The sequence below is a fragment of the Heterodontus francisci genome, chromosome 11 (genome assembly GCF_036365525.1).
Source record: "Heterodontus francisci isolate sHetFra1 chromosome 11, sHetFra1.hap1, whole genome shotgun sequence".
NCBI lineage: Eukaryota > Metazoa > Chordata > Chondrichthyes > Heterodontiformes > Heterodontidae > Heterodontus > Heterodontus francisci.
In genome coordinates this window covers 51,931,590-51,945,114 of record NC_090381.1, presented here as the reverse complement: position 1 = coordinate 51,945,114, position 13,525 = coordinate 51,931,590, and the positions used below count along the sequence as shown (strand labels likewise).

Genomic DNA, 13,525 nt, shown 5'->3' with positions numbered 1-13,525 from the left:
CCGACGATACCCAGTTCAAGGCAGTCTAGACATCAGTGACTGGTGGGAACAGAGTGCGGGAGTATGGGGGAGGTGGTGGGCGAGTGTTTAAATTGCTTTGGGAGTTTCCTGGACGTTCCGCATACTAACTCACCAGTTTTTGGCTTCAGATCAAGTGCTTGCCCCTGGGCAAGTGAGGATCTCACTGAAATCTCAAAGTTGCACTCTGATACCTGCCCCTAGGCCATTCAACTCAAAAATACAGAGAGCTCACCCAGTCCCAGGCCCACCAGAAAAACCTGGTGGGATCGATGTCTGAGAGCTCCTGAAGCAGTATAGAAAGGTTCTGTCAGCTGCAGTTCACTAGAACACAGGATTTTTTGCTCTCTAATTTTCTAGGAGTTTCCAGCTTCCGATTATGTTTTTGCCCAACAACCCTGAGAATGTTTTCTCTGCTTCTCTGGGTTCCATTCTTGCTTCTTTATTCTAGATGGAGCAAGACTTGGAGGAGGTTGAGCAGCAGCTGCACAAGCCTCAGCAACTACTTCCACTAACACTTGGGCCTCTCAGAAAGCAAGAGGTAGGAGGGACTATGTGCAGGAAGCCATCCTCAGCATATCGGGTGTTATGGGCCAAGTATCACCTTCTTTGACTTCTCTGAGGACCAGTGCTGGAGAAGGCTATGCTTTTTTAGGCATGCTAGCGGAGACCTATGTAGCCACCGAGAACAGAATCTGCTACCTGCTGGACTGGGAGTGCAGGCTTTCCTGGTTGCCTTCAAAGTCACTAGAGCACTGAATTTCTTTGCTACTGAATTCTTACAAACTACTGGAGGGAACATCTCCCAAATATAATAGTCTGCAGTACATAGCTGAACTAAGCAGGTGACCAGTGCCCTGTTTGCCAGGGCCAAACAGTACAACACTTTTCCACTCACCTCATCAGTCAACAAGACAGAATTCTCGACTTTACAGCAGTCACTGGCTCCCTCACTTGCAAGGTGTTATTAACTATGCACATGAAGCTATCAGGACAGCGAATCAATAGAAAAGTATACCATTCCATCAATGTATAGCTGGTGGCTTAAAACTGAAAATGCTGGAAATACTCAGCAGATCTGAAAGCATCTGTGAAGACAGCAATAGGTTCAACGTTTCAGGTTGCTGACCTTTCAGAATGCTGGAGCTACTGGAAAACCTTCCTCTAGTAATGGGAGCTATAGTTGCAGACCCTCTTGGGCTGCAGCATGACAGAGGCAGCAGAGTGAGGGGAGATGGAGGGATTTCAATAGAAGGCTGCACCCACCAAGGGTCTTCAGGGAGCAAGTCTCCTACCTCCACCTCAGCCAAGCAGATGGGTTTTGCTCATAAATAACACTGTAGCTACATTACTGGTATCAAGGGGGAGGCGGTGGTGTAGTGCTAATGTCACTGGACTAGTAACTCAGAGACCCAGGCTACTGCTCTGGGGACATGGGTTTGAATCCCGCCAGGGCAGATGGTGAAATTTGAATTCAATTAATCTGGTAATTAAAAAGCTAGTCTAATTGACCATGTAACATTGTCGATTGTTGTGGTTCACTAATGTCCTTTAGGGAAGGAAATCTGCCATCCTTACATGGTCTAGCCTACATGTGACTCCAGACCCACAGCAATGTGGTCATCTCAAAATGCCCTCTGAAATGGCCTAACAAGCCACTCAGTTCGAGGGCAATTAGAGATGGGCAATGAATGCTGGCCTAGCCAGTGATGCCCACATCCCACAAATGAATTTTAAAAAATATCTGAGGTGGCTACATTTAATCAAAGAGCTGGTCACTGAACTGTGCCATCTCTTACAACTGGACCTACAGCCACACAGAAGGGTGAGGATGGCACTGCCATTGGCTGTCAAGATCATCATGGCACTCAACTTCGATCCCAGTTGATCCTTCCAGGCAGGAGCAGGTGACATTACCAACATTTCCCAGCACATCATGCATCACCGTGAGCTGATAGAGGCCCTGTTCACCAGGAGAGGGGGCTTCATAGTCTTCTCCCTTAGCAGAGAGGAGTAAACACGTGGCTTTGCTAGGCTAGTGGAATCCCAATTGTTCTCTGAAGGCCCCACATATTTGTGGGGCGATGTACTGCAAACACAAGGTCTACCATTCCATGAACATGCTGTTGATGTATGACGTGCTCAATAAATCATATTGTTGAATGCCAGCTATCCTGGCAACAGCCACAACCTCAAACATTCATCCTGCGCCAATCAGCCATACTCGCTATCTTGATGAACCAGAAGATGGTTGCTGGGTGATCAGGGCTACACACTCCACACATGTCTCATGACTTCCTCCACTACCCGACCATACATGAATAGCATGCCTACAGTTAGAGCCATGCTGCCACCAGGAACGTCATACAGCAAATCACCGGCGTCCTGAAACAATGGTCCTGCTGCCTGGACCACTCAGGGAACCCTCCAGTACTTGCCAGAGTGTGTTTTCAAGTTCATGCTGGTCTGCTGTGTCCTCCACAACCTCATGTAGCCTTGCCACCAGGCTTTGGAGGTTATTTTTGATAAGAGGAAGGGAGGAAGAGGACGGGAGGAGACATCCGGGCTGTTTGCTCTGGATGGGCTGGCCCAGCTACTCAGACTCTGGTTCCCCTGAAAACATCCCCTCATCACCATTGCTCCATAATTCCCCATCTATCCATTACTCTCCTGTGGACCATCACAGTGCTCTCTTGGCCAAAATGCTAAAATAAGAGACCACAAAAAACATTCCATAACAATTTGAGCCAATTTATTCTTATAAAACTGAACTCTGCCATTGCCCTTGCTGTTGCCTCTCAGCCAGTCAATTCAGACTGCTACCGCCCTGCCAAGGTGGTGGAGTCCGAAGCAGGAGCCACAAGTTTGAGCTGCTTGAGGTCGTCCTGCAAGGCCATCTGTAGTTTCTCCCACTAAAAGTTAGCACTCTTCCATCAGCCATACTGCTGCCACCATACCAGGAAAAAACACACGCAAGACAGGCAGTAAGGGAATGCACAAGGGTGATGGTGGGAGTATGAATGCTGTCACCCTGAGAGAGGACAGCAAGTTTGTGCTGCACAGAGCCAGTGCCAATCCCCTGGGACAATGCTCCAGCAATCCTAGTAATCTGCTGGAGCACAGATTGCTGGTCTGCTGTGACACCCTGCAAGCCCTTTGAGCACTGGTATCCACAATTATGATGGCAGCAGTCTGAGCCTGCATGGCACCAAGTTGGGCTTACTTGGCTACAAGCATAGATCTCATGACGTGTGTCTGAGCTTCTGCTGCAGCACTGAGACATTGGGTAGCTTCTGCTTGTGCTGTGATGGAAGCTGAAACATCGAGTACCAGATGCTGCATTATGGCTGGGTCTGCAGTGCTGTCTTGGTGTTAGTCACCATTTCTACGATGGAAAGGATGGGATACAAGCTATGAATGAAGCCCTGTGCCAAATTGGAGCCGGACTTCTCCATGCTCCTTGATGGTGACAACAGATTTTGTGACAAGCATGCCAATATTTTGTTGTGCATCCTTGTCAGCGTACTCCTGTGCACTACCCCATCAAAGTCCTAATCTGAATCTTCTGCAGCAGAACTCGTCTGCAACTTTCCCCTCCAGGGAGCTGGCACACCTGCTACCCTTTTCCCCTGCCCTGGTTGCAGCACACTTGTGCTCAGTGAGTCACCATTTGCTGACCCAGACTCTATACTAGCCTCTAACGTACACGCAGTGTCAGTATCTGAGTTGGTGGCTGCGATTGTCAGATCAAGTGATTGTTCTTCTTCATCAGAGATCTGCAATTGATTGGGTGAGCCTGCACTGGCTGAACAGGTGGCAAATCTTGGGATCTAAAAGCAAAAATGCAAAATGAAGGATTGGGGTGAGAGAAGGGGTAGAAAGCAAGAGGTCCATGGTCACACCATCTGCAACTTGTATTTCATATCAGATAGCAGGATGAAGGTGAAGTGGGTTTTGAGAAGGTGCATAAAGCAGGAACATGCCGTCACCTTGTATGTCGTCAGCAATGCTGGATGCAACAGCCTTGGTGACTGCTGGCCATATAATTCGCAGCTCCAGCAGTCATGTGCAACCTCGTCCTGCAAGAGAGAGGGAAGATTATAGAGTGTTTGAATGTGTCTGTTGTAGCTGAATAGCTGGAGGTATGTGGCATCTGCAAGAGGTGGGTGTGAGGCTGGCAGTGTTGGTAAGTGTGGGAGGATGAGGTGCAGTATTTGACTACTGGCATGAGTCCTGATTGTTAGAGACTGTAGGTGCATTGTGCAGTGTGAAAGATTGATGCTGTTATTTCAAGAAGCACCTATGAGGCCATTAAGCTTTTTGGGGCACTGCAGCCCGGTCCTCGGTGCCAGACTCTGGGAATTGATCTCTGTGGCCACCTGCTCCCATTCCTTTTGGAGGGTATACCTTAAGGGCCTCCTGTGGAAACATGACTTCAATCCTTTCCATTTCCATCACTAAGCCCTCCTACGCCACATCATAGAACCTAGGTGCCCTTTCTCTGGCTCCATTTGCAGTCTTCTTCCTTCAAGCAAAATCTTTCTGAGACTGTTCAGCAGCTGCTGTAGCCTGAATGCACCTCCCCTTTAAGAGGGGTAGGCTGCCTTTAAGAAGTACTGAACATCATGCTCGCCATGCATGCTCCTGGGCCCCCTGCTGAGTGTGTAGCCAGTTAGCAGTGCAATTTCTACTGGGCTGCATGCTACAATTGTGTTGATGAATAGGCAGGACAAAATCATGCTGCCTGTCTCAACTTAACCAATTGCAGAGAAATCCATCAACGCGATTCCAGTGCCTGAAAGCAGGCCCCGTCAATTTTTTTCATCCATTTTGCAGATCTGTGCAGATTTGTTTGATTTTGGGAGTTAAAGTTACATTGATGAGAGCCATTCCAATAACTATTAGCTTTCCCCACCCAATGCTAGAATGTCCCCAGCTACATTGAATGGCAACTTTAACACATTTGGCTTTTATCATGTTTTGGTGAACTAGTTATATTTACATGTCTGTCACATTAATCCAGCTTTACAACATGAAAGCCAGGCAAAGTAAATTTCCAAACTTTCTTATGCATTACACATGATGGAGAAATTCACCCAGATACAGCTTTTTCTATTCACTAATGTTATTAGGCTTCTGTCAGTGCATTGAAAATGCAACATTTTTACTTTGTGTGACACAAAGTAACCAAAATTGAGCAAAATCTATATTTGTGTTGTAATTCTCCTGATTTTAACATTACAGTCTCATAATGCACGTTGATGAGGTAGAAATTCTTTTGGACCTATTTTTGGGCCCAGGCTGTGTTCTGAGCAGCCACCGCACACTCCAACTGAGAGGCTCAAGGCTGTCCCAAAATTGGGCCTCATCACTGCCTGCAACTGTAATGTCTCCCTAGGTAGCCCTGTACATTTGAACAGCATGATGAGGCAAGTGCCCAAAGGCGTGTCCTTTGGAGGTGGGGTGGGGTGGGCAATGTGGGGTGGGTGGAGGGGGTGGGGTCGAATCATGTTGGCTGTGGAATAAAGGGAACATTCCTGCATTCCTGCTCCTCCTGCCTCTACAAGAAAGATTTGTAAAAATTGGAAAAAAGCCTTACATTTATTTGGCAGTGACAGTGGTCACTAAATTCCTTTCCCATTGCTGTCCAGTTTTGCAAAGGGGGCCTAAAATATGCATTAGGCCTATTCTTTTCAAATGTAAAAGACCTAATGCCTATCTTAGGCTGCCACTTAAAAAGCGGTGTGACCAAATTTTGGGTCCGTCTTTTATGTGCGACTTTAAAATGCAGGAATTTGGTCTACAAAATTGGAAACTGTTGTGCCCTTTTTATGCCCATAAAATCTACCCCCGTGCGCTTTAACCTTGATTTTGGTCTTTTTTTAAAAAACAAACCCATGGAAACATTTTCACTAATTAAATTGAAAATGTGGTTTGAAAATGTAAGAAATAATTACCAAAATAATCTGTATACTCAGTGGTAAAGGCATTATAGCATCACAAGGGAGCAGATCTACTTGGCGGTGCAACAGCTGGTGATGGGAGAAGTAATCAGGGAAATGGTGAGCAAACTTATGAGTTAGACATGAATGTAAGTGATAGCGATGTCACTGAAATCAGGCATGCAGCAAACTTTCACACTCAGATTATTTCGAGTTATGTGCTTCTCATGAATGGGTATTCAAAACACAAAGGAAAGAGTACTGAAACACCTTTAAACAATTTGTAACAAAAAATTACTGTTTCTTTATGTCCAGACATCATCAATCCCAAGGGAACGATGTACCATATGTTCCACAGTGCCTGAAGGGGCAGAAAATGAAGCAGAAAATCTACTAGTAAAACAGGTAATGAATGAAATATGTGTTGCAGTTCACTGCTGGACAGTGGAGAATGAGAGTTGGTATCGAGGACAGCAGATTAGCTTAAATGACATTTGATGAATTGCAGAAGTACCGTCTTGTTCTGTGCTCACACAGTAAACCAGTTTAGAATTGCTTTAAAATGGATGCAAGATAATACAGCTGATCTTGATTGCCAATAACTGAGTCAATGTTGAAATTTGTTGGCTTTTACTCTTGCATCTTGCTTTTGGACTCCTGTCAAAATCCCAAAATAAAAATTATATCTAACAGTCAAATTATTTTCTTTTCTGTTCACTTCAGTAAATTTTCTCTTGGACTAAATCATTTGTGCCAAAGGCATCAACAAAGATATCAACAGAACAAGTTAGCTGAATTTACCTGCAAAGTTTCTGCTTACATAGAATTACTTAGTATTTACAGCACAGAAACAAGCTATTCTTCAGCCCAACTGGTTTATGCCAATGTTTATGCTCCACATGAGCCTCTTTTCATTTCTTCCACTCTAAGTACCTCTTAAAATTGTAGCTCTGCAAAGATAAGTCAGATCCACCATTTTGCTGTTACCTCAGATAATGTGATCAACACTTGCTACTGATGCAAAACATATTTTAAAAATCAACAAAATGAATGGATCAGAACTAAAGAATTAAGAAGTTAGCACTAGACAGAGCTAAGCAATCCCACAACCAACTGATCCGATCAAAGATCTGCAGTCCTACCACACCCAATCATGAATGGCAGTGGGCAATTATGCAACTAACCTGAGGAGGAGGAGGCTCCAAAAACATCCCCATCTTCAATGATGGCAGAGGGCAGCACATAGGTACAAAAGATAAGACTGAAGCATTTGCAACCATCTTCAACCACAGGTGCTGATAGGATGATCCATCTCGCCATTTTCCTGAGGTTCCCACCATCACAGATGCCAGTCTTCAGTCAATTTGATTCACTCCATGTGAGTACACTAAATATAGCAAAGGCTAAGGGCCCTGACAACATCCTGGATAATGTGTTGAAGATTTGTGCTCCAGAACTAGCCATACGCATAGCCAAGCTGTTCTAGTATGGCTACAATATTGGCATCTACCCAACAAAGTGGAAAATTGCTCAAGTATGCCCTGTCCGCAAAATAGAGGACAAATCCAATCTGGCAATTACCATCCCATCAGCCTACCCCCAATCATTGACAAAGCGATGGAAGGTGTTGTCGACAGTGCTATCAAGTGCCACTTACTGATAATCAGCTCAGTTTGGGTTCTATTCAGCTTCAGACCTCATTACAGCCTTGATCCAAACATGGACTGCTTAAAAGGGTGCTAGAGGTAGAAACCCTTATTGCATTTAAAGAAAAAACACTTGGATATGCACTTGAGTTGCTGTAAGCTACAAGGCTATGGATCTAGAGCTGGAAGGTGAGATTAGACTGGTTAGCTCTTTTTTGGCTGCACGGACATAATGGGCTGAATGGCCTCCTCTTGTGCTGTAGATCGTTCTATGTTTCTTTGCTTCTAAAAGAGCTGAATTCCAGAGGTGAGGTGAGAGTGACTGCTCTTGAAGTTAAGCCAGCATTTGACAGAGTGTGGCACCAAGGAGCCCGAGTAAAATTGAAGCCAATGGGGGTCGGGGGAAAACTCTCCATTGATTGGAGTCATACCTAGCACAAAGGAAAATGGTTGTAGCTGTTGGAGGACAATCATCCTAGGACATTGCTGTAGGGGTTTCTCAGGGCAATATCTGTTTGCTCATGATTGTACAGTGTTAACTTCCATTCACAACTAGAGGCTTGCTACCTGACCCGAACCCGACGGCATGTGTCGGGTTCGGGTCGGGTCGAGCCCATCTTCAGGGTATGGCTTTCGGGCTCGGGTCGGGTCGGGCCGAGTCCAGGTCGATTTGGTCGGGTCGGGCCGGATACACATGGTAAGTGCTCTGCTCGTAAGTATTAAAATTTAAAAACTTACCTGAACTGGGAGTCTGGGACGAAACTGAGTCTACGAAGTGAGCGAGTGATGTCACTTTGACATCATTGCGCATGCGCTGCAGCTTCGTGGAGCTTCTCAGTCAGAAGGTAAGTAAAGGGATGGTTGGGTCGGGCTTGGGTCGGGTCGTGTCCGGGCAGGTTCGGGTTGGGTCGGGCTCGGGGCAAAATCGGAGGGACTCGGGCCGGGTTGGGCTCGGATCCACTGTGGTTCAGTCGGTTCGGGTTGGGTTCTTTTTTCCCTACCTGAGCAGGCCTCTATTCACAACTGCTCAGATAATGATACAATCCATGGCCACCTTCAGAAGGACTTGGACAACATTCAGGCTTGGTCTAATAAGTGGAAAATAACATTTGCACCACACAAGGTAATAACAATCTCCTACAAGAGATAGTCTAACTACTTCTGCTTGACATTCAATGGCATTCCTATTGATAAATCCACCACCATCAACATCCTGGAGGCCCAATATTGAGTAGAAACTTAACTGGATGAGCTGCACAGATACTGTTGCTACAAGAACAGGTCAGAAGCTGGGAATTCTGTGGCTCCAAAACATTTCCATCACCTACAAGGTGCAAGTCAGCAACGTGATGGAATAATCTCCAGTTTTTTTGGATGAGTACAGGTCCAACAACATTCAAGAAGCTTGACACCATTGAAGACAAAGCAGTCCACTTGATCAGCAACCCATCCACCACAAACATACACTTCCTCCACGACCAGCACACCATGTCTGCAGTGTGTACAAGATGCACTGCAGCAGCTCACCAATGCTTTTTCAGCAGGATCTCCCAAACCCATGAACTCTCCCACCTAAAAGGACAAAGCAGCAGGCACATAGGAATAGCACCAGCTTCAAGTTCTCCTCCAGATAGTCCCACACCCACACTCTTTTCCTGTATCCTTGCAACTTTTTTACTTGAAGGAGAAAAAATTGTCGGTATTTAGGGAAAGATCAGGTGAGTGAGACTACATGGATTGCTCTTCAAAAGAGTTGCCACAGACCCGATAGGCCAAATGGCCTCCTACTGTGCTTTGAATTCTATGAAGTCACCCACCATATATCGCTGTTCCTTCATCACTGTTGGGTCAAAATCTTGGAACTCCCTCCCGAAGAGCACTGTGGGAGCACCTTCACCACCTGGACTGCTGTGGTTCAAGAAGATGGCTACCACCATCTTCTCAAGGGTAATTAAGGATGGACAATAAATACTGTCCTTGCCACAGATGCCCACATCCTGCGAGTGAATAGATTTTTTGAAAGTAAGCCGGAGTGATAAAAAACTAACCAAACCTAATCATTCCAATTACTTTGTGCAAACTACTGTCTCCTTCAGGAAACATTATATATCTTGAGGGAACGTGCTCCATAAATACCCTCTGATCCACAAAGATTACTGATAAATACTCAAGAATATTCACAAATATTTAGCGATCCACTATTCTTCTCTGGCCTATAGCAGTTGCTTCGCGTCTTCAGGCCAAGCAGAACAGGTGCCATTGTATATCGTGAAGCAATTGATCATTTTGGTCATACCTATAGTCATAATCTCCACGTTCATTCCCACCAGATGACTGTTAAGGTCCTTTTGGAAGGAGTTGACCAAAATTAATTTTGCTTGGACTATGCTCCACGGAGCCAATATTCTGAGATGATTTATTTTTTTAAAAATCCTTCAAATCTTCAGTTTTCACTTGATTCTGGTTAATTTAAAATACATGCTATGTCACTTTATGTCTGCATTCTAAGTTGCATGGCCACCTTACATTTCTATCATCCTTGCCCTTTAGAGTTTTAAGGGCTGGATCATGTCTTCCAAGAATCTTTCTCCAATGACAATAATGCAATGGCTAATTTGTCATTTCAATTTTTAAATGATTCTGATGATTAGACTGACTATTTAAACTTGTACCCAAGTGGGTTGGGCGGGATGTTAAAATTTAAAACAAATGTCAAACCCGAATCCGACTGGCCTAAAATGCACCCACTTTCAATTTTAATGGAGACGTGATTGAGAGGGGAGGGCAACTAATCTGCTCCCAAGAGGTGGATTGTTCATTTTAAATATTATTATGAGGCTGCATGCCTCAGATATTATCTGTCTTTCAGCTTTAATGCTGACCAGCTAGATTTCCCACTTTCCCCATTGTGCGATCGGACATCATCTCCCCAGCCCTGCCTCCATCCACAGGCGATTGGAATTTCCCCCCACCCCCCCATCTGATCTCCAGTCCCACCCCCACATCTCATTTCAGCAGCAGGAAATCTACCTTCTCCTGGGCTGTGTCTTCTTCTGCAGAGTTTCCCACCTGACAGGAAGCCAAGCCTGTCAATTAAGTTGGCTTATCAGGCAGGAATTTTGTTGATAAAAAACATGTACACTCACTGCATTTCCTGACCAGAACTCTTTCCCCCCGAGCATGGAAATCCACCCCTATAAAGATCAGGGGCCATATGTTCAATAACATTGGCCTGCTAAATGAACAGAAAAATCTAAAGTCTGGAAGGTAAATAATTAAGAAACTTTAAAAAAATGTTATGTTTCTAAGACATGATCCATTGGAAGTACACGGTAAAAACAACATTTTTATGGCAGCGTTAACATACAAGAAATCCCAAGGTGCTTCACAGAGATAAGAGAAAGTGTTTGAAATGATAACTGCCTTCCTTTCGAAGATGCCACATGTGGTTTGAATGTGGTTTGGCACTGCTGTGGGGTAAATAAGTTACTTGAATGGTGCATCAAATTGAAGTGCAGTTTTACAGCCAGGACATTCTGAGTGGCACAGCAGGTAAAAACATGGCCTTTCAAATTCAGCACATATGAAGAGATGGAAATCCTCTCCTGCTGTCAACTGTCAGGCTTTCAATTGAAACTAATTTGTTGTTCTTGATGAGTCTCTGGTGGTTGCAGGTGCACAGTATAAAATTGCCATAACTTGGCACAAGTTAGCAAAATATGCTGGTAGATTTCTGATGGGGTCTATTCTGTATCCTGTGTTGTTGTCACTTTTGATAAACAATAAGAAGGAGAATAATTATAGTCGTGTTATATTTGCAGATAATGGCCAGGCAATGAGTGTAACAGAGATGAACAGCATTCAAAACAATCTTGTCAAATGGAGAGAAGGACTATGAAAAACAGATAGATTTTATGACTATTAGTGTGAATCTAAGGTTATGTACATTAAAATGGTAAATATAGAACCTCTAAAAGATGTCAAATGATTGTTAGAAATGTGGATAAACAATTTTACATATGGTTATTGATTATTTCCTGTCAATATTGAGGCAAATCAAGCATAGGGGTTAACCACAAGGGTTTTTGATTTGGTTATATAATCAAATCATATCATATAAATCATTTGGACCATTATCTGTAGTTTCTGATACTTCACCTTCAAAAGAGCATTGATGCCTTGGAAAGGATTCAAAGAGTAACAACAAGGATGATACCAAGATTTAGGGTCTAAGTTGAAGTTTCAAAATAATAACATGCCAAGAGAATCAAAATTTTCCATAAAGCATAACAACAAAACCTGAATTTTGTATCTAACCCAGAGATAGAAATATTCTTCAAATTTGCTGAACTCTTCTTTATAGGACATACAAGTGGAGATTTAGGACACTGGTTTTGTTCCTTTCTCAGATAGATCTGGTTCTGCTAATTATAAGTGCATTGGCAGAAACTAATGCATGTCAGCAACTTTGCATTCATGTGATTAGCTATTGTCGCAGATTCATAGAATCATAGAGTCATTTACGGCACAGAAGAGGCCATTCAGCCCATCAATGCCATGTCAGCTGTCCACTGAGCAATCCAGTCAGTCCCACACACCCACTCGATCCCCGTAGCCCTGCAACTTTATATCCTTCAAGTGGCCATCCAATTTCCTTTTGAAGTTATTGTTTGTCTCTGCTTCCACCACCCTTGCGGGCAGCGAGTTCCATGTCATTACCACCCTCTACATAAAAAAGTTCTTTTTCACATTTCCCCTGCATCTCTTGCCCAAAACCTTCAACCTGTGTCTCCTTTTCCTTGTATCATTTGTTAATGGGGACAGTTTTTCCTTGTCTAACTTATCTATGTCTGTCATAATCTTGTACACCTCTATTAAATCTCCCCTCAATCTCCTTTGCTCTAAGGAGAACAACCCCAGATTTTCCAACCTAACCTTGTAACTAAAATCCTCCATCCCTGGAACTTTATTGGTAAATCTCCTCTGCACCCTCTCAAGGACCCTCACATCCTTCCTAAAGTGTGGTGACCAGAACTGGATGCAATACACCTTTTATGAAGATTCAGCATAGCTTCTCTGCTTTTGCACTCGATGCTTCTATTTATGAACAGATTGTACAGACGATTTTTTTCTTATTTTGCCCCATATTTCAATGAAAAAGCAGACATTGTATATGTTTGGCATTAAGTCAGTTTATATACAAAGGGGGGAGAAATTGGTACAGTGTCAGAGGAGGTGGCATGCCTGAAAAGTGTGCCCCAAGTGTGGCTTGAGCCTCACAGTAAATTGAGCTTTGGGTTTCATCTGCATAAAACTGACGAGCTGCAGATGCCAGTTGGACTTCCCAATGTTGCTCTCTGAGTGGGGCTCTGGAAAATTCAGCTGGCAAATCCTGGGATGGGGAGGTGAATGGGAAGGGTTCCTGTCTGGACTGGCGCAAGCCCGCAGTATTGCCGGGGAGCTAGAAGAAGCTCTTCCTTGCTCCACATAAAACTGCAAAAAAAAGCATTAACTTACCTTTCCATTGGCACCCACTAATGCCCCGTTTAAGGGCTCAGTGGTTAGGCTGCTATAGACTCAGAACAGCTAAGAGGAGCTTGCACAGCATGTGCTGTACCCAGTTTATGCTGAATTTGGCAGTGGGGTCCTAAAACTTGTATTAGGACCCTGAGTAGAACATCAGGCAGCCAAGCGCCCATTTTAGGTGGAAGCTCTGGATAATTGCAAATTTTCAGCTGCCGCACCTCCGTAAGGGAGCCAATGCAATAGATTGTGCCTGCAAATTGGTTCTCAATCCCATCAATTCTATTTATTTTCCCACAAATTGGCAGAGGGATGGGCGCCAGCATATAGAAGTAGAAAAGAAGAATAAGGTGCATAATGTGAGAGTGTTGGACGGTACTAGAGAAGGGAGTAGTT

The 13,525-nt window shown here is 44.2% G+C and overlaps 1 protein-coding gene across 6 annotated transcripts in view; it reads left to right on the top strand.

Annotated features, from left to right (window-relative positions):
* Nucleotides 1–13,525, top strand: part of dock10 (dedicator of cytokinesis 10) — a 382,664-nt gene that overhangs the window by 168,580 nt on the left and 200,559 nt on the right. For 5 of the 6 annotated variants that reach the window (XM_068042143.1, XM_068042145.1, XM_068042144.1 and 2 more), the window contains exon 3: nucleotides 6,276–6,365. The exons of the other annotated variant lie outside the window; for it this stretch is intronic. In XM_068042143.1, the coding sequence (XP_067898244.1) occupies nucleotides 6,276–6,365 (90 nt within the window). The remainder of the gene's footprint in view (nucleotides 1–6,275; nucleotides 6,366–13,525) is intronic. 6 annotated transcript variants of the gene reach the window in all.